Source organism: Choloepus didactylus, chromosome 2 (genome assembly GCF_015220235.1).
Source record: "Choloepus didactylus isolate mChoDid1 chromosome 2, mChoDid1.pri, whole genome shotgun sequence".
In the NCBI taxonomy this organism is placed as follows: Eukaryota; Metazoa; Chordata; class Mammalia; order Pilosa; family Megalonychidae; genus Choloepus; species Choloepus didactylus.
Window position 1 is genome coordinate 122639278 of NC_051308.1, and position 27009 is coordinate 122666286.

Below are 27009 nucleotides of genomic sequence, written 5' to 3' on the forward strand. Positions count from 1 at the left end.
AAGCCATGGAGGGGACATGTGGAGAACAGAGGTGGAAAGTGGTGAAAAGTTGGGTGACTGAAGCAGAGTGTCAAGAACAGACTGGAGCGGAGACATGGCGGCCCAGGGACCAGTTGTGGAACCCTCTACGAGGTGAAAGGAGAGGAAGTGAGAATTGAAACAAGTGCAGTGTCAGGAATGGGAAGGCAGCAGCAGCTGTGAAAGTCCTGCTTGAAAAAGGATAGACCTGTGAGGTGAGGTGAGAGAGAAGTCAAAGGAAGGCTGACAGCTGATAGGGGAACTTGGTGGCGGAAAAATAGTCTGTAAGATTCAGACAAGTTGACATGTCTACTAGGCAGTCAGAATGGAAGCCCCCAAAAGATATGGGGGCCCAAAATGAATGTGGACTCACCCGGGTGGGAGGAAGCAGATGAAGAGATCTGCCTGAAGGTGAAGATGTGGGAGTTGAAGAGGTCACCAAGGGACAGAGTAAAGAAAAGAGGGATGGGGAATAAAACCATAGAATTCCTGACTTTAAGATGCAAGCTGAAGAAAAAAGGTCAGCAAGCACAAGAGGAAAAGAATAGTAGCCAGTTAGAAAGAAAACCAGAAATTTCTTATGTCCTAGCAGCAATGGGATACGAGAAGGAAAGGGTGAGAGTAACCCCCATGGGTCTGCTTAAAGACATCAGCTTGCTCCTGGTGGACTGCAAGCTCCTTTGAGGCAAGTCCTGTTTCCTACTCATATCTGCACCTTACACAACACCTAGAGCAGACTAGCATTTGTTACAATCCAGCTTAGCCCCCAGGCTGAAGAACACGCCAGGCACAGAGTGAGACATGAGTTTAACAGAACTGACTTATAGGAGATGATCTGTTCCACGGCAGCAGTGGGCTGGGAAAGATGGAAGTTCTCGTTCTGCAAAAGCAGGGGGTACCAGGGGGTGGTTTATAAGGGTTAGGACAAGGAGGGTGTGAGAAAGGAGTTTGGCAGGGTCTGGTGACAGAAGGGTGTGGAGATTTGTTATCAACAGTGATCAAGGGAGGGGGGTTTCAATGCTTTGTTTATAATACATTTTTTCCTCCCCCGGGGAGGTCTGATGACTTTTAACCTCTGCCCCAGTCACATACATGGTGACTGTCCCAGTCAAGTATGCGGTGACGTGAAATCACTATGGAGGGGAGGGGGCCCAGGTCCTGGGTCCCCACACATTTATATGTTTCTGGTCCAATAAAAGGAATCAGGAGGTGTCAAACCTGCAGAAAAGTCAAGGAAGACAGGTGCTGAGAAAAGACTAATGAATTAATGGCAAAGTGTGCACCAGGAACCGTCACGGAAGAGCATTTTCAGTCAAATGGAGAGGAAGAGCCAGGAAAAGGGAGCAACCAAAGATGTGAGGAAAAGAGGGCATAACCACAGAAAAGATCCCAGAGCAGACAAGAGGAGATGGAAGGGCACAAGCAGAGGTTTATCCTGGAAAGTCAGCTGGTCACTCCCTCTGAGCACCTTCTAGGCACTGGGGACATGTGGCCAAGAGTCCCTGCTCACAAAGAACTTGCTTTTTAGTAAGGAGAGAGTGAGCACTGATCAATGCTCTCAAGATAAAATATGACACTATGATAGTGACTGCGGTGGGGGTAAGGCTGCTTTAGCCAGCGTGGTCAGGAAGAAAGGCCTCTCATGTTCGAGTTCAGAATCAGAATGAGGAGGAGGCAGTGGTATGACGCTCGGGGGCAAGACTGTTCCAGGCAGAGAGAACAGCAAAGGTAAGGGCACAAAGATGGAGCAGGCTCGGTGTGTTCAAGGGACAGAAAAAATGGTTAGAGTGTTTAGGTCATGATGAACAAGGGGGAGAATGGAGGGACAGGTTGGAGAGACATGCCGGGCCCATGGATTCTGGTTGAAGTGGGAAGCACATAAAACTATGGAATGATGGAGCCTGATTTCTTTTAAGAAAGTTCAGCCTGGTTGCTACGTGGAAGATGGACTATCGTGGAGCCGGTTTTGGAGACAAGAACACAAGTATGGAGGAAAGTTACAGCAGACCAAGCAAAAGGTGATGGAGCCCTGGCCTCGGATCGCAGTGGTGGTGATTCTCAGAAGTAGTCCGAGTCACGATATGTCTTGTACCTAAAAGGAAGGGCTCACTGCCATTTTTAAGGTGGAGAGTAAGGCAGAGAGAAATCTAGGATGACCCAGGCTTCTGGTTTGAATATCTGGGTGCATGGTGATACCATCTACTGAGCTAGGAAAGTAACTGGAGGGAAGCAAATTTGTATTGGGCAAAGCTAGAATTCTCTTCTGGACATTTTAAGCTTGAGATGCCTATTGGACTCCTAAGTGGGGGTAAGACAGAGTAGGGAGTTGGAGACATAAGTCTGGACCACAAGGAGAGAGGTCCAAGCTGGAGATATTTACTGGAGTCATCAGTACACACAAAAGAACAAATTTTGTATGATTCCACTTATATGAAATATCTCAAATAAACAAATGCAAAGAGACAGAAAATAGATAAGTGGCTACCAGGAACAAGGGAGAGTGGGGAATAGGGAGTCATAGTTTAAAGGTTACAGGGTTTCTGTTTGGGATGACAAAAAAGTTTGGTAATGGATGGTGGTAATGTGACACAACACTGTGAATGTAATTAACACCACTGAATTGGACACTTAAAAACGGTTAAAATGGGAAATTTCATGTTACATGTATGTCACCACAATAAAAATTTAAAAATTTTTAAAAATCACGGTATTTAAAGCCATGGGCTGCATGGGGCCACAAAGGCGGAGAGTATGCAAAGAGAGAGGAAAGAGCCCAAGACAGAGCCCTACACTTCACTTTTCTCAGAGGTTAGAAGGAGAAAATGATGGGTAAAAATATAGAAAAGGTTTGAGGTAAAAAGCTGGAAGACCCTCATGTAAACTCATCTCCACTGTCTTAGTAAAGTGGCAGAGAGGATCCTGAAGATTGTGGAAAAGGTTGGATAAGCACAAGGGAGAATATAACCAGAAACCATCACAAAATGAACACAAACAGTGATGAGTTGCACTGAGGACATCATGGCTTTGTTGGAGACTCAGGTGGGCAGGTTTTGAGATTTCCTCCAGCAAGATTGGAAGGCTCAGAGACCACAGTTGGTGTGGATTAGTCACATATACTCTGAGGACTGGCAAAGCAAACCTGTAAAGGGTCCTCGGATGTCAACAAGCTCACTGCTGAAATCAGACCAAGTAAAGGGAGGTTGGCCTGGGAGAATGGAAAAAGAGAGAGAAAGATCAAGGGGATCCCAATGAGGATGAAGAGTAGGTTCAACAGAGATGAGGGATTGTGAAAGGAGTAAAGGGAAGAGGCTATGGTCACAGAGGGAAATATCAGAGCTGACAATCAAAAAGTTGAAAGAATTCAGAGTGATGACAAAGTCCTGGGTGTGGACGTTATATCTCACAAAATCTGTTACATTTCCCAGGGGCAAAGATCATCATAGAAGGCTCTTCCCATGTCCCCGCTGGCCAATGGCTGGCTACAGAAACACTTAGGAGTGGCAAGATGACTAAACCATGAGGAAAGGCCACAGGGTTGAAGAAGGGTGGGTCAGGTGATTTAAACTATGTTCTCAATTAACACTTAAATGACAGTTTCTAGCTCTAATGTCATCTGGAGTCATTTATGCCCAGTAATTTTCTTTCAGCTGTCACACAGGGTGAGAAGGAAGAGTAAGTATCTATGTACCCTGAGTCAAACAAGAAGGGAACAGCGTGGCCACTTCATTGAAAAGCTGGATAGAAAGGAGACTTTGCACTCCGGTGGAACTGACAGTCTCGTCATGATGAATGCAACTTTATTTAGCTTTTGCTGCCAGGATAACCATCACCTCCCACACTCTAGGCAGAAATGGCAAGATGACAGGAGGAGATGCAGTGCCACCAGCAACTGAGCACTACAAGTGCAAGTCACTTCTTAAAGGCTGGGTCATTACCTAACTGCAGGCCTTCTTACTACTGAAATGCTAGGTCATATAACCATGACATTGCTTCCATTTCTGTGGCCTTTGAGAGGCCCTGGGAGGCCAGAGTCATGCCAAATCTTTAATTCCACATTATGAAATTGTGGGGTTTTGTTCTGTGTCAACTTGGCTAAGCAGAACTACATTCCCCAGAATCTTGTTCCCTTTGCAGTTTTGGATTAGACTTGGATGAAACAGAGTCATATGAGATGTGGGAGGTGGAAGTGAAGCAGCAGCTAGTCCACTCTGGAGGCATCAAAATCAAAGGTGATGAAAGACAGATGCAGAAGTGCCAGTGGGTATCAGTTTTTCCTCACTCTTCTTTGTGTTTCTGTTTTCCTCCTTAGTGACCAACATGACCCCAAGACCCCAGACGCTTGGCTGCAAACTCAGAGATGGTAGCTATGAAGAGGCGGATACCCTTCCAGAGAACCTACACCAGCCCCCCTTTGCAGTCTGTCTCTGCCCGACTTCCAGATTCCTCTCCAAGCTCAGACTGTCCACCCTCACCATCCTCAGGGGGGCCGATGAGTGGCCTATCCCTGATCCTCCAACTCCCCCTTGCAGACCTTCAGTTCCCCAGCTCCTCTCATAATTGTGCAAAGTCTAATTCCTTTAAGAAATGCCTTATTCCATAATATTTATAGTGGCTCTAATTCTCTGATGGAACCCTAACTGACACAGTAAACTAAGTATTGAGCAGACAGCTATACCCATAATGACTCAGTAATTGACAAAAACCACCTTTACATTTACAGTTTTGCTTTATGCTTTGCAAATCATGTTTACATGATTTAATACACAACCCTGAGAGGGTTAAATAAAGAAATAGAGGTTCCGAGAAGTGCTATGACCAAACAACAACAAAAAAGAGATGCAAAAACCACTTTGAGGCAATCTGTACTGATGAGTAGCCAAAATAACTCAATAACCATGAAATGATTCAAATAATTCTCTGTCCAAGTAACAGCGACAGAAAAAGCTGAGGCAAGATCTATCTACAAGGATTATTTTAGAGCAATCTGTAAAATTAACAGCTGCTAGAGGCCCAAGGACTGCCCAGCATCCCTTGCTACTTAGCCGTTTTCAATCCTCTCCATGTTATATTGGCCAACATAGTCTGCCAAGTTCTGTGTGAACACCTGGTTCCTTTAAGCCTCTAGTTTAAAGAGAATGGGGGATGTGCGGGAGAACCAACTTGGTAAATAGATTCAAATTGGATTTAAAGTCACATATGGGCATGATGGGTACCTGAGATAATTGTTGGTGAAATTCTCCCCCACCCCCAAGCTTGGACAGCTTTGTCAACTCCCCCCTTATTTTCCTGTCTCCTAGACCCATTTTCTGCTGTTCCTTTTCCTCATCCATCCTTCTTTCCCAATGGTGCATTAAGCTTGCCCTTGACATCTGCAGACGTTGCCAGGTACCATGGGTGGTATACAGTCTGTGTCCAGCTTTCCCAATGGGGCTCACTTGTACTCAGTAAAGAGCACCATGTAATACAATTCAATTTGACTTGCAAAGAACTGAACAGATAAAAGCTCTGGGTCTACCTGCTCTTTGAGGAAAAAAATTTATATCAACCTGACATTTCATTCCTTCATTCAGCAAGTCTTTACTGGACACCTACTGTGTGCAGAACCACACCATCAGGTAAAGGTGATAAGCTAACACCTAGCTAAGTGCCAGACTGATGGGAAGGGAACAGCATGGCCACTTCATTGAAAAGCTGGAAAGAAATGATTTGGAAGAGTCTTCTAAAATATCAAGTAAATAAAGAAAGTAAGGGACTTAAGAGTATTCCAGGGAAGGTAGACCAGGAAAAAAAAAATACACAAATTTACGTACCACATGAAGCTTCAACTCCTCAGATGATACTCAAGGCCCTTCATGGTCTTACAATTTTCTCTTTAGTCTCAATCCTTTCCCCCTGAAGACTGAACAACTCAACCCTCCACCCCAGCCAAAAAGAGTTCTCTTCATTCCTTAAAGACCATCATATTTTTATAAATGTGTGTTACTTCTTTAGCCATGCTGTGCTCTCTTCCGAAACAAATTACCCATTCCTTCTCTGTTAGACAAAAACGTACTCATACTGCTTGTCAAGACACAATGGGCTCAAAGCAAGTCCTTGATGCTGAAGCATTTCCTGACCCTTCCCCCAGACTCAGCCCGCAACCCCGGTTCAGAGTGTGCCTGCCAAGGCTCCAGGTCACTGCCACGATCACCCTGAGCTGTCCTGCTTGCCTGTCTCCCTTGCTGGGCTGTGAACCCCTTGCAGGGGTAGAGTGCTGCCTGCTCACCCCACATCCCTCACTCAGTGCACTGGTGATTTGATGACTGCACTCATCGCTGTCTCAATGGGCTTCTGCAAACTGGAATTTCAGAGCCAGAACTGATCTTTGGATCATCATCTAGGTGGGTTAACAAGAGTCACTTAATCTCATTTATTTCAGAAAAGACCCCTCATCAAGTTCCCCACACCTCAGGAAGCGACACTATCTCAATAGTGCCAACTCTGAATTTTGCCACACCAATTTTTATTAACATTTTGCTTTGCAGTTAGAGAAAGCCAACTATCAGGGTGTTTTGGGGACCTTACAAAAGGTATCTAATCCAGACATAGCACCAAATCTTTAAAAATTTTTAAACAAGTAGAGAGGAGATCCAAACAGGTATAGAGGAGCATGCCAGTTGTCTTATCTTTTCTGCAAATGCATCTCTTTTAAACTAGCCCAGAATGCTCTCCCTTTGCTTTAAACCTTCAGCACTTTTTTTTTTTCTTTTGGTCTCTAAAAATCATTGGGCACTTCTCTGATGCTACCGCTCTCCCTGTGTGTATGACATGCCTAACATCTAGAATGCAAGCTACAGGAGTCAGGGGACTGTGTCAACATCTTTATGTGCCCAGAGTTCTAAACTAATGCCTGGCCCAGGGAAGCATATAAATAATAGCTCTGAACTAGCAGACAGAGCGAGGAGGCACATGCCACAGGCAGCAGCACCACTGCCCCTTCCAGATGTGGGTCAGAGCTGGCTGCTTGCTGGAACAGCAATGACAAGCTGACATCCTGGGTTTGGGCTAAACCAGCCACCACAAGACGCCCAAAGCATGCATTGGAACTGAGGAAGTCTGCTTTTCTATAATGTGGACGACTGGGATGACTCCCAGGAAGGGAGAGGATGCCAGTTTGGGATGAGAGAGGTTGTGTCAACCCCACCAAGGGAGGAAGGGGTGGAGGGATTAGAGAGACAATAATGAGAACCCATGAATCGTTTATTTTCCACATAAGCTGCCAAGCAAAAAAAAAAAAACTAAGACAATCTGCATAAGGAAGGATGGAAACTTTCTCATCCCTTCTTTTTCATGTGCAGACTCAATTCTCTCCTAATTTACCCCCCCCACCTCTGTTCCTAGGAATGAAGTTACAAGTGACTCTTTTTGACATGCTGTGATGGTAACAAAAAGAAAAGACAGTAAGCACACGTACTGTCCGGGGTCAGAGAGCACACAGATAACCTCTGCCCCTTTTCTGACTTAAGGCTCACAATAGAGATTCTATACATGTATTTTATAGCTATATTGTATATGTGTGTGCGTGCACACACAGGTTTTCCAAACACATAAGTTCATCATTTGCAGACTTGAGTTCATACACCCCGGGGTGCATGAGACAGGGTACGTGCTCATGGTGCTTCCAGTCTGGGATGAGACAGACCATCAGACACGCATCCTAACTAACTGATCAGGTAAATGGATGGCTGTGCTCTAAAGGAAAGGAATGTGGCTCCATGAGAGCTGACAACAAAGGAACTGACCCCAGCCCGCCGGGCTGTAGTGGCAGCACCTCTGGGCCAGTGCATCCTCACCTCTATGGGGAAGTGGAGCTTGACTTGAGAGCAAAATGACTGAACGGTTGGGAATGATTCCATGGCAAAACAGAAGCAAAAGTGAGGCGATGTGTGTACGGATTATACACGTCATATCTAAGGGATATGTGAGGGATGCTGGGGAAAACTTCACGAAAGAGGAGTCATCCAAGCTTGATGAGGGGCTCGGTTTTCACATACCTTCACCAAGTGTTCTGAGGCCCGAAGCCTTCAACAAACACATTTAACAGAACACAGAGCTTGCACTGTGATTGCCATTCCGAGGCCCAAATTCACATCCTGCCCAAATTCACATCCTGCCATGTGATCGTGTGATTGCTGCCCTTAGGTCCATGGGGTAAGTTAACTCAGCACATGGGAGTGCTGAGGATACAAGCGGCAGCAGATATCACCTTGCTACATCTGTGGCACTCCAGAGATGCAGGTAACGGCAGTACCTTCTCCCAGCTACTCACAAGCCTGGTACGCACTAAGCTTCCTGGGACTCATACTCATGTTTCAGATGAAACTTGTTTGTGGGATAAATTGCTGTTAAATCGGGACTCCGATGAACAGACCACATGATGGCATAAAACCTTGTTTCCATAGGAAACCAACTAAAAATCCCCATCCTTACCCTAAAACTGATCTGCGGGTCCTATCAGGTGATAGTCCTTGGAAGAAATGCTCTGATAAACTACCTAAGGGGAACATCAGTAATTGTTTTGTGGGCTGTTTTCCTTTGAAAAGAATAACCAAAAATAGGATGATGGCCTGATGTATCCCCTAATTTAGCAGGCTGGCTTCCTGTGAGCCCCGGCAGACCTCACCAGTGCGGTCTGCAGGCTCTTAGCCGCTCTGTGGGATCTGTGGATGCTGCAGAGGATGCCACTCGGGGCTGCAGGCTCTTAGCCGCTCTGTGGGATCTGTGGATGCTGCCGAGGACGCCACTCAGGGTGGCTTTGTTCCTGCTCCTCCTCTCCACCAACCTCCCCTCCCCAGAGGTTAATATCCATGTCTCCCTGAGGTCCCTCTTTCTTTTCCAGCTCGAGCTAGCTAATCCCCAAATGGGGCAACAACCCATATCCATTCATCTTCCCCACCTCTGAGAAACTGTGCCAGTCATTTTCATACCTCAAATGCCTTCCCTGCTCCTGGCTAAGACACTCTCCTCTCCCACCTGCTCCACGGAGCTTCTCCAGCTCAACAGTTCCTGGCCTCGATTTCATCCGTATGACTGCAACAGTCCCCATGTGAACAGCTATCTCATAATTCATCCACTCAGACCTTTGAAAAGCACCTACAGTCCATTCTGCTGTTCGGTTACAGTGGTTCTGTTTCCATTTTGGACTCTATTTTTTAATTCCTCTGTGACCTGCCAGAGTGCCAGGAACATGGTATATATTCCCTAGATGCTGATGCTGAGTTAACAAAAGATGAGACCACAAGGAAAAGCAGGAATGTCTTGCCTTGCAGGGTAGGGTAATAGTTGGGCACAAATTATTTTCTCCTTCAAGGTCCCAACCATGTTCACTTTGACTAACATTACAAAGCACCCACCATGTGCCAGAAGCGATGCTGGGCGTTCAGTTTTTGTTTTGTTTTGTTTTTCCTGTTGTGACTTTTCTATGTCTGCAAGAATAGTACATTCTATTTCTTGTTCCCTCAACTTTACATACATCTCTTGACTCAATACTATGTAAGATGATAATACTTGCATCCTTCCCTCTGTCTCTCCTCTCTCTCATCCCCCTCTGAAGTCCAGAAGCTATACCCCTTTTGTTCCAAATTTACATTTCATCTGTAAGTGTAATTAAGTCATCCATAGATTGATTATAAAGCCAATCAAGAGTTTTATGGTTTGTTTTTTTTTTTAACTATGTAAGTACTGACTATTGTGGACCAGAGTAGGGCACCAGATTATAATTTCTTTTTCATAATTTCAGTGTTTTAATCCCTGCTCACTGAGAGGACAATGTTTGGCTCTGTGTTCTTAACTTGGAAATTACTGTATGGATTTCTCAATCAAAGATGATGGACTATAATGTCTCCTAATAAATAAGAAAACGTTTGTATGTGCCAATCTTCGGTAAATGGAAAAATGAATATCTATGCCAAAAGTTGTGTTTTTTGTTTTGTTTTTTGTTCTGTTTTTTTCACTCCCCACTGCAATATAAGTAAAGCGGCAGTGGCAGATACTGGACAGACACCAAATGAGCTAACATTCTGTCCTTAGTACATCCTAGAGAGGCAATGCATTTTTAAGGCATTTATATCACCCCTTTACCTCCAGAATAGCACAAGACAGCAAGCTCTTTCAAACACAGACCAGAATTCACTCCTAGAGGGTTTTTGGTTAAGCCTCAAAGATACTGGCATCCAAGAGGAGTGAGACAGCATTACTGAGCTTAGCAGAAGCATTAGCAGCAGCACCTCAAGGAAGCCATGGAGGGCTGGGCAGCAGCCAACACGCAGGGAGGACTGAGGTTGTCAATACAGATGTCTACCAACCATGTGTCGGTTTTCCAGTGTGTCCTTTTAGTTGGTATTGTATCCAACATCAGTTCGAACTTCCCCCTTCAGACTAAAAGGAATGATCCCAAACACTGGGATCGCATTTCTTAGTCAATTAAGGCTATTGATTGGTGATGTCTGAATTTCAACTCTCCCAGCCTTCAGGAATGGTGTAAAATCCAAAGTAGTGTCAATATTTGGACACATCTAAAGATGCCTGTGTCTCTTCTTGCTGTGCTCTGGAGTGATTTAGGAAAAGGAGAACCTGTGGAGCACAGCCATCTCCCAGACTCCTCCCCAGCTGAAGGCTAAATGCAGAAGAAAGCAGGAGCCACACTTCTGCAGGTTGAGACTTGGTTTCTCAACCCCAGCTTACTCAAGGCTGACATCGTCAGTCAAAGTAGTCAAAAACACTCTGCCAACTAGAAATGCTTTACTGGCTTTACTGTTTCTGTGGGACCCCAATTTTTCCCAAAAAGCTGTCTGAAAGCCCAGTTAAACTGTAGTGAGGACATGTTCTGGATTCAAGCACACTCCCAAAATTCATGTTATTCCCAGAACCTGTAAATTTATTTGGAAACAGCGTCTTTACAGAGACAATTAGTTAAGATGAGATCATCCTGGATTTAGGCCCTAATCCAATGACAAATGTCCTTATAAGGGGAGAAGAGGACACACAGAGACACACATAGAAGGGAAAGGCCAGGAGACAGGCAGGAATCGGAGGATGCAGCCACAAGCCAAGGGCCGCCAAGGGTTGCTGGGAGCCACCAGCAGCCAGAAAGGAGCAAGGAAGGATTCTTCCCTCGAGCCTTCAGAGGGAGCACTGCTCTGCTGACACTTTGACTTCACTTCTAGCTTCCGAGAACTGCGAGAGAATACATTTCTGCTGTCTTAAGCCACATATTTTGAGGTACTTTGTTGGAGCACCTCTAGGAAACTAACCCAGGACACCTCCATAACCTGGAGAACTGTGGGGGAAACGCCCCATTTTCCAGCTCAGGAAATGAGCTGAACGAGGAAGTAGTTGTTGATACAGTGACAGAACAAACAATTCCTAGAGCGTCCGTGGCACCAACCACTATGTGGTACCGGCGTGCCAGGCAGGTGAAAGAGAGCAGAGCGGGGGCTGCAGACAGGCGGAGTTCTTGGGAAGTGGGCAAGGATCCAGGAAAGCCAGGGCTGGACCAGGTAGCCCATATGGCCGACAGCAGGGGGTCAGTGCGGACTCAAAGAATTCTGGAGCTGGAAGGGGGCCTCTGGGATCAGCTAATCCAACCCCCTTTTTCACAGGAGCTAGGAGCTACTCAGCAACTTGTTCAAGGTCACAAAACTAGTGAGTGGAGTAATTAGAGCTAGAAGCCAAGCCTCCTCCTGTCTTAAAAGACAAGGAAACCAAGGTTACCACATTTTTGCTAATTGTATCAATTTCCTTCCATGTTTTCAAAGATACATTTTGACAATGAATGATCTGAACCAACAGAGGCAGAACAGTGTAGCGTGGTTATGAGCCCAGACTCTGGAGCAGCTCTGTCCCTTACTATGTGACCTTGAGCAAGTTATTAACCATTCTGTGACTCAGTTTCCTCATCTATTAAGTGGGGGTAATAAGAGTACCTATATCATGGGGTTGAGGCCTACTAAATGGGTCAGTGTATGGAAAGTGGAGTGCAAGGCACAAAGTAAGTGCTGTGTAAGAGGTTGCTATTACTGAGGAAGGAAATAATCCCCAGATTGGTTCCTTCCTAGCATACTCATCCCCTGAATCTCAATTCATCTTAGTTACAGGTTACTAGCCATTTCCTAAGACACTTGGATTAATGCTTCTAAAAAGTCTCACTATTGTCTCCTAATCCATGCAGGCCCATCCTAATCAGATATTATAGCTAAATTCACCAAACAGCTTAAGAGACCAAAGAAAACTCTGGGTAAGTTTTTATTTTGCCTACCACCCCCACCTCCCCACCCTACTCCACCCAGAGTTCAGCTTCCAAGACCTCAAAGTCAGAAGTTATCTCTTTTGACCCTGACCACTTACTATTTTCTAGCCTACCCACTCCCATGCCCCTCTGAATCTGCTTTTTTACCCTCTTCACATCCTCTAGTTTCTCAACCTTTCCATAGTTCCATCAGCCCTTGCAGCATCACTCACCCTCACTCACCTGCCTATCCTACCTGGACTTCTTGGCCAACCTTCTTGTTCATGTTCTCACCTAAATTCCTTTGTCTCTCATTCTCCTACTCTCGTCCCATGGAGAGACCACACCAGGTCCCCCCCTCCCGCTCCCAGGCTGTCCAACTTGGTAGGATAAAGTCATGAGATCAGGCCGATTGGCTCCACTATGGACCCATGCTATCCCCAGTGCTTTGTCTCTAACTGAATACTTGCCATATTCCCATGGAGCTCAGCCCTAACCTGCTCTCCTTTAGCTCTAACTCTGTTCATGGCCCTTGCCTCAGAGTTCACTGAGAAAGCCCAGGATGCCAAATAACCTCTGTGCCAAGCACCCTTCCAGATGAGGGCTTCTCACACTTCAGTATGCATTCAAATCCTCAGGGGATTTTGTCAAAATGCAGGTTAGACTGGGCCATGAAATTCTCCCAGTGCTGCCAACGCTGCTGGTTGCCAGACCACACATAGAAAAGCAAAGTTCCAGGAACTTCCATACATTATTTTTAACATTTGTGTGTTTCTAGATATAATATTTTTAATCTTCATGACAAACCCACAAAAAAGACATCATTTCAATTTTACAGATGTAGAAACTAAAGTACAGAGAAGTTAAGAAATGTGTCCAAACAAAATGTGGTATATACATACAGTGGAAAAGTATTTGGCTGCAAAAAGGAATGAAGTTCTGATTACAGGTTAGGTATGGGGAAGGTATGAAGAGCACAGATAGCTTTAAAACACACATGTACATGCACGTAATGGTTTATTGGTAATTCAAACTAATGAAATCTTAGCTGATGGGGACCGGAAAAATGTGGGCTCTAAAAAGGCCACAAAATCCCTACGTGCTGGAGACTCCACCAAACAGCTAATGACTCAGAAACAGCTCTCAGGGAGCAGGTTAATTCCACCCACCAATGTGGAGAAGATACCCAGAAGATCACGGGGGAAATTCTAAATGTGTGCAGAGAATGAGAGGGGACACACGGGTGACCTCTAACTGGCGTGTCTGGGGACTCCGGGGCCACCCTTGGGACTGAAGAAGCTTGAGAATCCTGCAGTGACTGACAGCTTCTTCTGCCCCACAGGCCTCCCTGCGCATCCTCCCCACCTTTCCCCTCTCTCCTCTCTCGGGAGAAGGCTCAACACTCTTGCTCTCCAAGGCCAGGGCCTCCATTTGAGCCCCAACTACACTGTCACACCTGCCCAGCAGTCACCCCTGCTCGCCCCTCTGGAGCTGCCTCTCTCCACTGCAGTCTCCCAGCCAACCTGAGGGCCTCTGAAGTCCCCTGACTCCTGTTCAAGTGGGTTAGGCCCTGCTGCGCCCCCAAGCTACCGCCCCCCCGGTGGTCTTCCACTCTGCATGACCTGGAGGAGCGGCCCACGCTCACTGCTCAGAGTTCTTCCCCATCCCACGCACTCCTGCACTTCCCAGATGTGGCTTCTTCCTTCACTATCTGGTCAGAATTCAGTCTCCCGATCCAAGGGCATCTCTCAGTCCTTCTCTTTCTGGGTTTTCAGCAGTATTTGACCAACCCTTTTTTTTTTTTTAACAGCTCCACTCACATCCATCCCTGCTTGGCTTCCGACAGAGCACCCTCCTGGTTCTCCCCCCACCTGTCTGGCCACTCCTTCCAGAACTCTCCCTCCTGTGTCCTGTCTCCTAACCGCAGGCATTTCCAAGAACCAGCTCCTGATTCTTGTCTCAATCATGTGAGTGGGGCTAAACTTTCGGAAAGATAACCCCATCCACGACATCTAATGCACCCTGTCCCAGTCTTTGAGGGCAGAGCTGAGTTGGCTTTATTCACTGCTGCATCACCAGTACTCCAAGCAATGCCTGGCATGTAATAGTGGGCACTGGCTCAGTATTTGCTGAATGAATGAATGAGCTTCTCAGCCTCCATCTCTAAATAGCTCAATCCAAGGCAGGGATGAGCCAGTGGGTCCCTGGCCATGGCCCACTGCTGGGAAGTTCTAGCCTGGTCCAGCTCTAAATAACAACAAGGAAGAGCCATTGGCAAGACATTCTTGGCTTGGTTTCACTTTTAAGGTCTCAGAAGTAACCCATCTGACCACACTGCCTCTAGTTCATTAGGATTCACAGGTAGCACCCATTCTGAAATGTGCCCTGAACCCTTAAGCACAATTCTGTTCTTCACGGTTCTAAGCCAAATTCATCCTAGAGGTAGTAACACTAGCCACACTCGGTATTTCTCCACTCCCCTGAAATATCCTGAGTGATGTAAATGCTTTCACGTTCCAGCTGCTTATCAAGGTATGAAACAGGATGCAATTAGAGTCCCAGAACATCATACTTAAACTTGAATCATGCTACTTAGAGACTCCATAATCTAGCACAAACACTTAGGATGTATTGTGGAAAAATCAGCATTCAAAGAACACAAATGTATACACATTCCATTATCTCTAGTCTACTGGATGTCACACTGCTGCTGCACAACAGCATTAACTACTGGGTATAATGCTGTGACTTCCCAAAGACTACAGTTGGTGTAAGGAAAAATATTCCAAGATCTAAAAACCCCTGAGAGTGCCAACTGCAGCACTTCACCTTTTCCGTAAGATAAATTACGAAGAATTTTTGCCGGTCCAAGATATTTTCCCAAAGCAGAGAGTCGAATGGCCTTGCTGCCCTGCCTTTGAGAAACCAATGCAATTAAATTGAATAGCTCTGAAATGTGCTGACAGCTTCCCCCCAACTTCATTTGAAAAAGTGAGACAGACACACATAGACAGACTGCAAGCAAACACCTTATTTAACTGCCAGACACAGCACCAATATGAAAATGTGCAGTCTATGGGGGAAACATCAGCTCAGTAGCTCGTCACTGAAACAAAATAGCCATATAAATGCCGACCAGCCCTAACTGCCTTGTAAGGAATGATCACTGACGACTAGAGTTCCTATTCAGCAGACTAATAAGAATAATTATAGCCAGGGCAGGCATTAATCAGCTTGGCAGATACAGGAATTCTGTTAACAAGGCTAAAATGAGTGCCAAGGAATCTCTGAAGGCCAAGCACTTCAAAGACCCGTTAAGCTGGATGGATTCACAAGGGTTCCTCCTGCCTGCTCACCTCCTCCTTCCTTGCTTTCTGGAGAAGGCTGTATTCCGCCCTTTTGCTCAGGGCTGATGTGGTGACCTGCTAGGTGGTATGGAGTTGCTGGTTCTCCGAGGAGCATCTAGCACTGCCCCTCCCTTCAGGAGCTGTGCCTGGGCAGTGGTCGCCTGAGGCCCTCCTAATTTTAACTGTGTTTTTGCCTTCAAACCACTGTCATCCTTTTTCTCCTAACCAATCTCAGGCAGCACATAGCATAAGGTTATGGCAAAAAATCATTCAATATTTCCTCAGTAGAAGCTGAATGGAATCCTGGAATTGACTCCTGGCTCTGCTATATGATTAGCTATATGACTCTGGATAAGTCATTTGACTTTTCTGGGCATCAGTTTCCTCCTCTGTAATAAGGAGAAACTAAAAGTGCCTTTCTCAAGTGTTGATGTACGGATTAAATAAGAGAATGTATGTAAGAGCCTGCCATTCGAGATGCACTCTAGAAATAGTAGCTATTATTACTCTGTGCCTATGAAGCATAAAACCCCATGTAGAAGTTATAAGAAAAGAACAAACAAAACATTCAGTATACAGATACACACATGTATATGAGTGGCGATTCCTGGGAAGTGGGAGGGTGGGGACACTTTTCTTTTTACCCTATATCCTCAATAACTGACACAGAGACTGCTGGCTGTCCACCCACATCTTCCCTTCTTCCAGAGGAGCTGGCGCATGGCCGCCTGGCTCCTCTGCATTCCCCCGCTTCCCTCGCGGCCAGTGTGGCATGGGACTAAATTCCCTCCAACAGAACATGATGTGTGTCACTTCCAAGAATGGTCCACAAAGGCTGCCACATGATCTCCCCCATGCTCTTTCTCCCTTCTTGGGCCTGCAGTGGTGCTAATGACAACCAAACAGTCTTGGAAGACATGAGTTGAAGACAGCGGAGCTGAGCCTGAGAACCTGATGACAATGTGAAGCAGGGTTCCCACGCCAACCTTCATCTGAAATAATCCCTCGGGACTGTTGTGCAAGACACGTCTATTGTCTGAATCACTATACTTTGAGTCTACTGAAGCAGTTTAGCCTACCTAATTAATACAATACCCTTTTATATTATCATAATTTTTAAATAAAGATGCAATACTTTGGTAATTTAAAAGCTATGTTGATGGATTTGCAAAAATAAAGAGACACAAATTATAAGAACATCTAGCTCTCTGCAATCTCCATAGCATCTACTCTCCAATTCATGTTTTACACTAACACCAAAGCTGTCCTCCTCAAACACGTGTCACCACGTCATGTTAACCTCCACCCCGCCCTGCAAACTTTCAGTGGCTACCTATTGCTCACATATTTTTATTTAATCAGTCAGTTAGCCAATGTTTATCAAACACCTACTATATGCCAAGCATCCTATTAGTAATGGGGAGACTATACAAAGCAAGACCAACATGGTCCCTGCCCCAAGGGGATATAATATGGGTGGGGATTTAAATGAGGGAACAAACAATTATAATATATTGAGATAAATAAGCTCTATGACGGGAGAAGTCCAGGCTGCCTGCAACACTCACAGAGCCAATGAACCCAGCTCTTATGGTGCAGACTTAGCACAGCACACAGAGACTCCAGGATCTACCCAAAAACCGCCTTTCCAGTTTGCTCTCATTGTATTCAGAGCCACTTCGTTACAGAAACATACGTACCATGTCTGAATGAATCATATACTTTCACTCATCCACACTTTATGTCTTTCCCCAGAGCCTGGAATACTTTCTTATTCTTCCTTTCAAAACTTTAATTATTCTCAAGGCCCAGCTCAGATGTCACCTCTTCAGCAAAACCAATCCCAACCTTCAAGTCAAAATGAGTCATCTTCTTTACTTCCTGCCAGAACTTGGTCTCTCTGTCAGGTATTTAATTCTGCCTCATAGTTAACTGTTTTATTATCCACCTGCTCATTTGTCTTGGTCATTTGTCCAGGATTCACAGAACTGAACACACTCTGATGGACAGAGTAAGCGCTTGGAAAATAAGTGGGATGGACGGATGGACTAGGTAGGGCAGGCACAGGAAACGGAAGTGAAAACTTGCTCCATGAAGCTGAGTGGGTACTACAGTGATTTTAGTAGGTAGACTTAAGAAAGCTTCATGGAAGAAGTGAATTTTAGGTAATAAAGGAAATACACAGGCAAGAAGAGAGAAGCAGGACGGAGCATTCCAAGGCCACAGGAAATGGAAAGGTCAGAGGGTTCAAATATATTGTATGTAAAGGATAGCACACAGGTTACCTAAAATGAAGTGTCTGCACCAGGGAGAAGGTTGGGGGTGGCGAGAGAACACAAGGGGCAGCATCCCTTGGAAGAAAAATATAAGGAACCAATGAGCAAAGGCTGGATCCCCAAAAAATGATCCTGGCAGTAGCTGGGGAAATGGAAAGGAAGGGTAGAAGCATGAGCCACTGCTATGAGAAAACCCACAAAACTGAGGAACTGTGTGATCGTGGCAGTCAAAGAAAGCAGTGACACCAAGATTGTGCCAAGTTGCAATACAGGAGGAAAGATGATCTTGCTTATCAACATATTAAGTTTCAGGATTCAGTACAGAGCTAGAGTGATAAAAAACAGGAAGGGTTTCCTAGAGGTCAGCATGGAGTCATTCTGAGTGAGATTCTATGGGGGCAGTTATTACATGGAATATTCAATTCAGACAACCGTTGGAGGAAAAGGTGACATTACAAAAATGCCCTATGTGTAGTTCACATGAGACGTCCAGCCAGGGCAGGATACAATGGTGTATAACCAAGACCTCCCCATGCTGTGCTTTGCTCACTTCTGTTTTGCTTTTTCCAGTTGTTCTTTGCCCCCGTTCTCTTTTCTTCCTTACCATAGTTACTCAAGGGTATTCTTTTCAAACTTCTACCTCACCCCACCTTACACACGTTGTGAACTGCACAACTCTATGGGAGTCATTTACATGGGCTATGAAATGAATAGCCGCTCCAAGATTAGTGTAGTGCACAACCTGTACAACCACAGGCTATGGCCCTGATTGACTGAGGCAGCTAAGTCAATTAATGGACGTGGATTATCTCCACCAGTGTGCAACAAACAAAACTTACAAGGGGCTTGGGGTGAAGGGGAAAGATTAAAAGCACTAGTATCAGAGACCATAGAAGAGATAGTATAAAATTAAGTGAAAGATCTGGATGCTTTCTGCACACAGGTTGCAGCTGAAGAAATGTGGCTAGATGATCTCTAAGGATTGAGTTCAAGAAATATCGTCAGAAGTAAAGGAAAAAAACACAGTTGCAGCTAGAAAGGCTGGTTCATCAGCAGCAGGAGTCACAGGGGTTGGGACTCTGTGGGCCCTGGTGCCAGCAGGAGGGGAGTGGCTATGGAAGGCCTCCACTGGGACCCTATAGCCATAAGTGGAAATAGTCATTTACCCCGGGCCCAGCTGGGGCCTGACTGGGGCGGATACCACACACCATGCAATCTGTAAAGGATTCAGATCTGCCTTCCCTGGGGCTTGAAAGAGAACCTGTAGTCAGTTCAACCAGGATTCATTTTGTCCTGGTTGACAATGGCCAAAAGGATCCATGAGTGTTAAAGCAATTAAGGGTCAACCCTTAGACACCATGCTGGCACTTAATAAATGGAAGCATTTCTGCAGCTGATTAAGATAACCATGTGCATCTATGTGAAGATGGTGTCTGCATGGAGTGAGTGTGAACTGGAAAGAAAAGACATGAAAGATTCCTTGGGTTGGCGGAGGACACTGGGCTGGATTATCAAGTGGACACCACGGTTTCAAGAGTGTGGAAAATAAGGGACAATAAGGGAAGAAAAGTAACAGGTAGAAAAAGTTGGAGAAGGAAAGGCTCTTAGTTCTTTGTGTGTAAATATGCAGCCAGGCTGCTTCAAGCAAAGCTATTCTCATAGCAAAAGATCCAGCCACAGCTTGATTGTGGGAGGACTGGCACCCCGATTTTTATTGTACCGCTCTGGGCCACTCCATGACCTTTGGAGACGGAAGTTGGTGGATTCTCTCGGTTCCCTGGAAAAACAACTCAGCGTGGGTTTGTGTGTAGGAAGAGAGGTTTGGCCGGTGGCGGTTATGGCGGGGCGTATCAAAGGCTCATGTTTCCGCTCTCGAGCGGGGGATGCGGACCGAGAACCGCAGGCACCTTCTGGGCCGGGAGTTCAAGGTGAGCCGGGCTCCCGGCGGCCAACAGGTAGGGAGGGCTGGGGGGAAGCCAGCCACGGGCCACTCCCCCCAGGTACATGCGGGGAGCGAGGCTCGGCCTTGCGGAGCGGCGACCTGCACACCGCGCGCGGGGTCGCGGTGGATTCGCGCCCCGCTCAGGACAGCCTCGCGGCCGTACCCACCCGGCCGCTCTGCCCGCCCAACCCGGGCCGGGTCCCCCGGGAGCGGCCCGCGCACCCTCGGCATTCCAGGCCGCGCGCTGCAGCCGCACCCCGCCGATCCCCCCCCCAACCCCCGGAGCCCCGCGGATTCCCCTGCGACCCGCCGATCCCCTCGCGCACTCACCCAGCGACAGGAGCGCCAGCAGCAGCGGCCTCGGCGCCAGGCGCCCCATGCTCGCCGGGCGGGCGCGACTCTCTCCCTCCTCCTCCTTCCCCGCCGCCTCTCCTCCTCCTCCTCCTCCAGCTCCGGCTGCTCCAGAGTCAGCGCTCCTCCGCCTGGGCCGCGCGCCTGCTCCGCTCTCTTCTTGAGCCGATAAATCCCAGCGCTGGGGCGTACGTGCGCCCCTTTCTCCGTTTCCTCCCTCCCTCCTCCTTCCCTCCCTCCTGCCGGCCGGGGACGGGGATCCGGGCTCGGGAGCCGGCCCAGCGGATCCAAGCGTGCAGCCCCGACCGCTTCCCGAAAGCAAAAGGGAAGAACCGCAGCGCCCGCCCGCGCCTCCCATCCGGCGCTTTGCCAGCAACAAACACAAACTTTCCCAAGCCCCTCCCCGCTCCAGGTAACGGAGGAAGCGCCGGGCCACCCGCTTAAAGGGGAGGAGGCGTCGGTTCCCACCCCGCTCTCCCTTCGGGGGCCCCCACCCCACGGTAAACTTTCCTCCGACCTTTAGAAGTTGGCCTTAGAAAGTCTTGTCTGGAAATTCCATCCCCTTAGTCCTATCCCGGGACACCCCTCGTGCCAGCACTCTGGAGTCATCCCTGACTGTCGAGAAAGCCCGCAGCTAACTCCCCACAGGCTACACACTCCTGCCCGAGCTAATCATCCCACCATCCAGCCATCTGACCTTTACTAAGAATTACTTAGACAGTACTGAAAGGAAAATACTTTCAAGGCCCTTGATTCCAACTTCCTTAACCTAAAGAGGCCTAAAGTGTTGAGGTGACTCCCCAGTGATTCCCCGCAAAGTACAGGATCAAACCCAGATCTCACTGACACTTTTCATTATCCTGTACTTGGGTGGGTCTCACCTCCCTCCTTACCCACCTCCCTCCCTCTCTTGGGGGCTGTGGAACTGATTAGAGCAGCTTCTTACAAATGCACTCATTTTTTTAAAGCCCCAAGTGTATTAATAGCTACAGTACTACATATGGAATGTACTCTTAAGATTTTATATTTATTGCTTCAAGTGGACACAACTGGTTGCCAATAAAGACTGTTTTCCCCCGCAATAGGGTTTAGTGCTTTTGCTTTGAATACAAAAGACCCGACAGTCTTAGTGTTGGGAAAATACTTAGTGTTCATTGTTTGAAACTTCACAAGGATGATTCAAACTTACAGGGAGCTGCACTCATGCCCACTGCCCCCCACCCCTCACCACAACTTTTCATTAATACATGCAAAACATATCACAGATGTTACTGGGGAAACTGCCCAAATGACGGGAGAGCCACACTGCTTTTACCCTGATGCATCACTTTTCCAGTAACAAATGTTTATTCTCACTAACAAATATGTGAGTTAGTCGGGTAGGAACCCCTCTGAAAGAAACTTAAACTCAATCCTGCCTCCCAGTCTTTGCTCATGCTATTCACCCACCCTGCAATTGCCTTCTGCTTCCCAACCTAATCCTTCCCTAGAATTTCTCTGGGAAGTTTTTCAATTTAACTCAACCAACTTTTTTTTTTTTTTTGACTTTTAAAACAGTTTTTAATTGAGGTATATTTTACATATCATAAATCCTTCCATATCAAATGTATAAGTCAATGGTTTTTAGTAACTTTACTGAGTGGTCCAAACAACATAAATCTATTTTAGAATATTTTCACTCCACTCCACCCCACCCCACCCCCATCAGATCCCTCATACACATGTTAACTCAACCAACTTTGAATGCAAACCTAATGCAGATGTTGCAAGGTGCTGGAGCTACAGAGCAGAACAAGGCCTGGCTCCTATAGAAGCTCAGATTTCAGCTCATCCCCATTCTTTCTCTACCTTATCCACCCACACCGGCTTCAAGTCTGAACCATACATTTTGACCCTTGATCGTGTTCACTTTAGCAGCACGTGGTCACTGTGTGCGCCCATCTCTATCTAGTAATGGAAGTGCCTTAGAGATTATCCCGGGCATCTTGTATCCCCCATGTTCCTGCAGCATCTAATACTTGCTAAAAATTCTTGTTTAACAAACTTGTGCAAGGCTAGGAACATGTTTGGCACATAGTAGGTCTTCAATAAGTATTTATAGAGTGAGTTGATGCCGGGCCTCAGGCTAGACCCTGGGCCTAGAGAAATGACAAAGACAGCCCCTGCCCTCGAGTTACTTACAGTCTGGGGGGAGGAGGGAGGGAAGTGTGTAAAATGAATAAATAAGTGCATCACAACTTAGTAAGTGTGACATGTGCAAGGTACAGCAGTGACAAAACAAGGGAGTGGTGAGTTTCCAGGAAGGTTGTCAGAAAAAGGTTCAAGGAGGGGATGACTTTAAAGTGAGCCTTGAAAAATCAGTAGGTCTATGTCTGTGAGATGTAGAAATGAGCCTTACATCATCGACTAAGGAGATGTGTGTACTTAATGTGATAGGGTTCCTCCCTCCCCCGGGTATTATTAAATTAAGTGTGCATCTTACAGTCTTGGAAATAACAGCTAGTAGTTGAAATGATAAGGATAAATAAAATTGTCCAGGGAAGACAAGTAGAAAGAGGATTGGAGCAGGGAGCCTGTTGGTGGTGGGCAGTCAGTTGGGTCATGAACGTCAACCAGAGATAGCCATTATATAGCAGAAAATTAAGAATTCCAGACAGTTGGTCATAACCACCACTCCCTTTACATGGGCCTGGCTACCAAAGGATAAAATATTTTTCTATGGCAACCCCCAGCAGACTGTCATAATTTGTTCATTCGTGACGCTGGAATCTGATGATGCTTTTATTACGAAAGATATTTATTTGCCAGAGTGAGTAACCCCCTATTCGGTAAGGCTTTTGCCCTGAAACAATTGCCCTCCCTTTGGTTAATCTGTGTTGCCTGCCTAGGGCAGGAAGACTCACTCTCTAGCAATTCTAACCCACACCCACCCCCAAGGAGAGCCAGTCCTTCTGTGGGTTTTCTTTTCCTCATCACCATGACCCTCCAGAGCACCGGTCATAGCAGCCAGCCGCTATTGTCTCTTGATTAGTGTTTAGAGGCACTGCCCCTGAAAACTCAGTAAGGGTCTTCACGGCCCCTCACTCCAAACAGGTTTTCCTGCTGAGGTTAGGCAAAGACACCTATTATTTAACATTGAGAATGAAAATGTTAAAAAGGCTCCCAATGAATGAACATGCTAATTGTCCTAATGTTCACCCAGGCTTGCTGTGCTAGTTCTGACACTGACACCACCCCATACACAAAAACTCAGAGACAAAAACTGACCTTGACCCCTACTTCAGTGGAGTCACAGGGGAAGAGTGTGTTCAACGGCAAATTTCATTCAACTAATCATTTTCATTCAAAATATTCCCTATTTTGTTTTCAGATATTTATTTCCCCTATTGAAGGTAAACAAGGGGTTATTAATCAAAAAGAAACTTAAGATTTAATAATAGTATCGGAGAATGGAATTAAGAGTTAAAAGGGGGAGAGAGGGGGCCTTTATTTCTTGATAAGTGGGAGTCATTCAATCATGGTAGGGCCCACAGGGAAGTTGTGGAAAGCCTGCCTGACAGCCTTCAAAAACAGCAAGGAGCCTCATCTGTCTGGAACAGGTTAAACATGGTTCATGCTCCATGACCTTCCAATGATCTTTCTGTCCTAGAAGACTGAAACAGGTCATAGTGGAGAACGTGTTCTCAGATGACTTAGAACTGCCCCTGACTCCACTTCCACCAGCCCATCAGTGTCTCCTGGCACCCACCCCATGGAACGTTTACTCCTACAGAGGACACCTGGGTGGAGGGGTGAGAGGAGAAGAGAAGAAAATGGAATGAGACAGGGCTTTTGTGGTAAAAGCTCTCCACAACAGCGAGGCATTATTATTTTGCTAAGAGTCTACAGGTCCTTTTTCCCGGAGGAGCTTATAATCTAATTCAATGTATCAAAAGACCTCAAATGCTGCAAAGGATGGGGAGAAGATTGATGCCAAAAGAGCAAAGGAAATCAAAAGGAAGGTAAGTAGATAAGAGAAGTACAAGCCATTATATGTAGTATTCTGCAAATATGCTATCATCTGGGCTGAAAATATCTCCTAAAATGAATGGAGACAGCAGAGTTGATTGTGAAATAGCCGGAGGGAACTGCAGGCTGTTGGAGCAGGTTCTTTACGGAGGGCCAGGACCACCGAGGGTGGTGACACCCACCGATGCCCCTGTGGACTGACCTGCCCTCACCCAGCCTTCTGCCCGGCATAGAGCTGCGTGAGCTGTGTGTACCAGCGGGTTGGGGCTCTGGCTCTTCACAGGAAGGCGCTTTATCCCCATCTTCACACATGTAAGTGCCTGGTCTCCTCCTCCCTTTCCCCCTACCATTTCCCCATCAGCCTTTCTCACCCTTCTTCTGGGTTCAACAATAATATTGTCTTAAGTTCTAGGCATTACTTATTTAAATGCATTCTGAGTAAGTTGGCTAGCTAAGATACAAGATGCCCATTTAAGTTTGAATTTCAGATAGACAGTGAGTAATTTTTTAGGATAAGAGTGTCCCAAATATCACACACACACACACACACACGTGTGTGTGTGTGTGTGTGTGTATATATATATATATATATATACACACACACATGTGTGTGTGTATATATATATATATATATATATATTTTTTTTTTTTTTACTAAAAAAATTATTCACAGTTTATCTGAAATTAAAAGTTGACTAGGCATCTTGTATTTTTATTTGCTAAATCTGGCAACCCTCATCCAGAGAGGGGTTTGCTTATCTGAAAATAGTTTCTTCTGGAAGACAACAGGGATATCTGAGTAGTTATCTTCAGATTATTTTGGAAGTTTTGCATTTTAAACAAGAATAGACTTGCTTTGGGGTATTACTTTGGTCCACTGGATAAAAATTGCCAAGAGACAGACTGGCTTCGTTTGTAATAAACAGTGTTAGCTCAGTGATGAGGGGAGCTCCATTACAGGGTGGTACCGCTCCTCTCTAAGAAGCATTCCGTCAGAGGCTAGATGTCTACCTGTTTACTCTATCAGGTGGGGCCTGGACAAGCTGACATCTGCAGGAAGCCCTTTCCAACCTCAAGAGCAGGTGATTTATCTAAGTGCAGACAACTCTCTTGGCTAGTCCCTTTTCCCAAGTTCTCTTTGTCCCTGCTGCTCCTCCCTTTTCTGTTCAGTGAATGGATACCCCTTTGGGCTGGCTGGATGTGTGTGCCCTGCCCCATTAGAGAACAGAGTGCTTTCATGTCCAGATGACATGGTTTTATTGTAGAAACCTAGGACTTTCTTGCTATCTACCTACTCTACTGTATCTACCTACTCACAGTATCTACTGAAGGCAGGGACTGAAGGATCAATTTTTCTAAAATGAAAGTCATCATTTTTGGTAAACATCCCCCAATTTTTAATCACTTTGTACCTCATAATCACCCTGAGCAAGCCACATAGCAAAGAGCTATGTTTTGCAACTTCATGTTTGTTGGATGGTGCACAGGGAGTGACACAAGCAGGGTTGTCACACCTGCTTTAATTTTTTTTTTCCAGGCTAAAATTATTGTGTCCACACTTTATGACACAAAGCTCACGGGGCCTTGATCACCCATTTACCAGAGTTAGAAAGAATTACCTTTTTTTTTTTTTAATAATTTCAAATTTACAGGACAGTTGCAAAAATAACACAAATCCCATACAGAGAACTGTAACATACCCCCAGCCTACCCACAGATAACCCAAATCCACCAATTTAACAATTTGCCCCTTTTGTCATATCAGTCTGTCTATCCATCTATCGATGTTCTGAGCTTTTGAGAGCAGGTTGCATCTATTATACTCTGTGAACATAATACTTGTACATTTCCTACAATCAGAGATATTCGCTTATGTAGACACCATAAATGCAGTTGTCAAGTTCAAGAAATTTAACATTGACCTAAAGCTTACATTTTATATTCCAATTTTTTCTTATGTCCCAATAATGTCCATCTGAGCCTTTTCTCCTCCATTCTTAGATCTCATCCAATATGATGTATTGCATTTAATTGTCATTGTTTCTTGAATTTCTCTTTCTTTTTATTTCAGTTGTGGAAATATATATGCAAAACATCTCATATTCCTTTTTCCCCATTATTACTCATTTACTTTTTGTATACCTTTTTTCTACTCATCTGAACATGCAATGGATAAAGGGAGTGGGAGCCCCAAGGTTTTCACAATCAGACAGTCACACCATGTAAGCTATATAGCTATATGATCATACCCAAGAATCAAGGATACTGGATTGTTGTTCAACAGTTTCAGGTATTTCCTTCTAGCTATTCCAATACCCTAAAAACTAAAGAGGGATATCTGTATAATGCAAAAGAATAACCTCCAGAATGACCTCAACTCCATTTGAGATCTCTCAACCACTGAAACTTTACTTTATTTAATTTCTCTTCCCCCTTTTGGTCAGGAAGACTTTCTCAATCCCACAATGCTGGGTCCAGGCTCATCCCTGGGAGTCACGTCCCACGTTGCCAGGGAGATTTACACCCCTGGGAGTCCTGTCCCATATAGGGGGGAGGGCAGTGAGTTACCTGCAGAGTTGGCTTAGAGAGAGAGAGAGAGAGGCCACATCTGAGCAACAAAAGTAGTTCTCTGGGAGACTCTTAGCCTCTCCTTTGCGATAACAAGATTCAAAAGGGCACACCCCAAGATCAAGAACTTGGCTTACTGCAATGGTAGTCTCCAATGCTTGCTAGAATATCAGCATTTCCCCAGGTGGGGAAGTTTAATGTTTCCTCATTTTTCACCAGGCCCTCAAGGGGGCT

General features: G+C 45.8%; 1 protein-coding gene across 1 annotated transcript in view; it reads right to left on the minus strand.

Annotated features, from left to right (window-relative positions):
* The window catches only part of PTGFRN (prostaglandin F2 receptor inhibitor), a 74011-nt gene extending 53712 nt beyond the window's left edge, over positions 1–20299 (minus strand). The window contains exon 1 of the mRNA XM_037826275.1: positions 20179–20299. Within this exon, the coding sequence (XP_037682203.1) occupies positions 20179–20227 (49 nt within the window). The 5' untranslated portion in view covers positions 20228–20299. The remainder of the gene's footprint in view (positions 1–20178) is intronic.
* Between the last annotated feature and the right edge of the window lie 6710 nt (positions 20300–27009).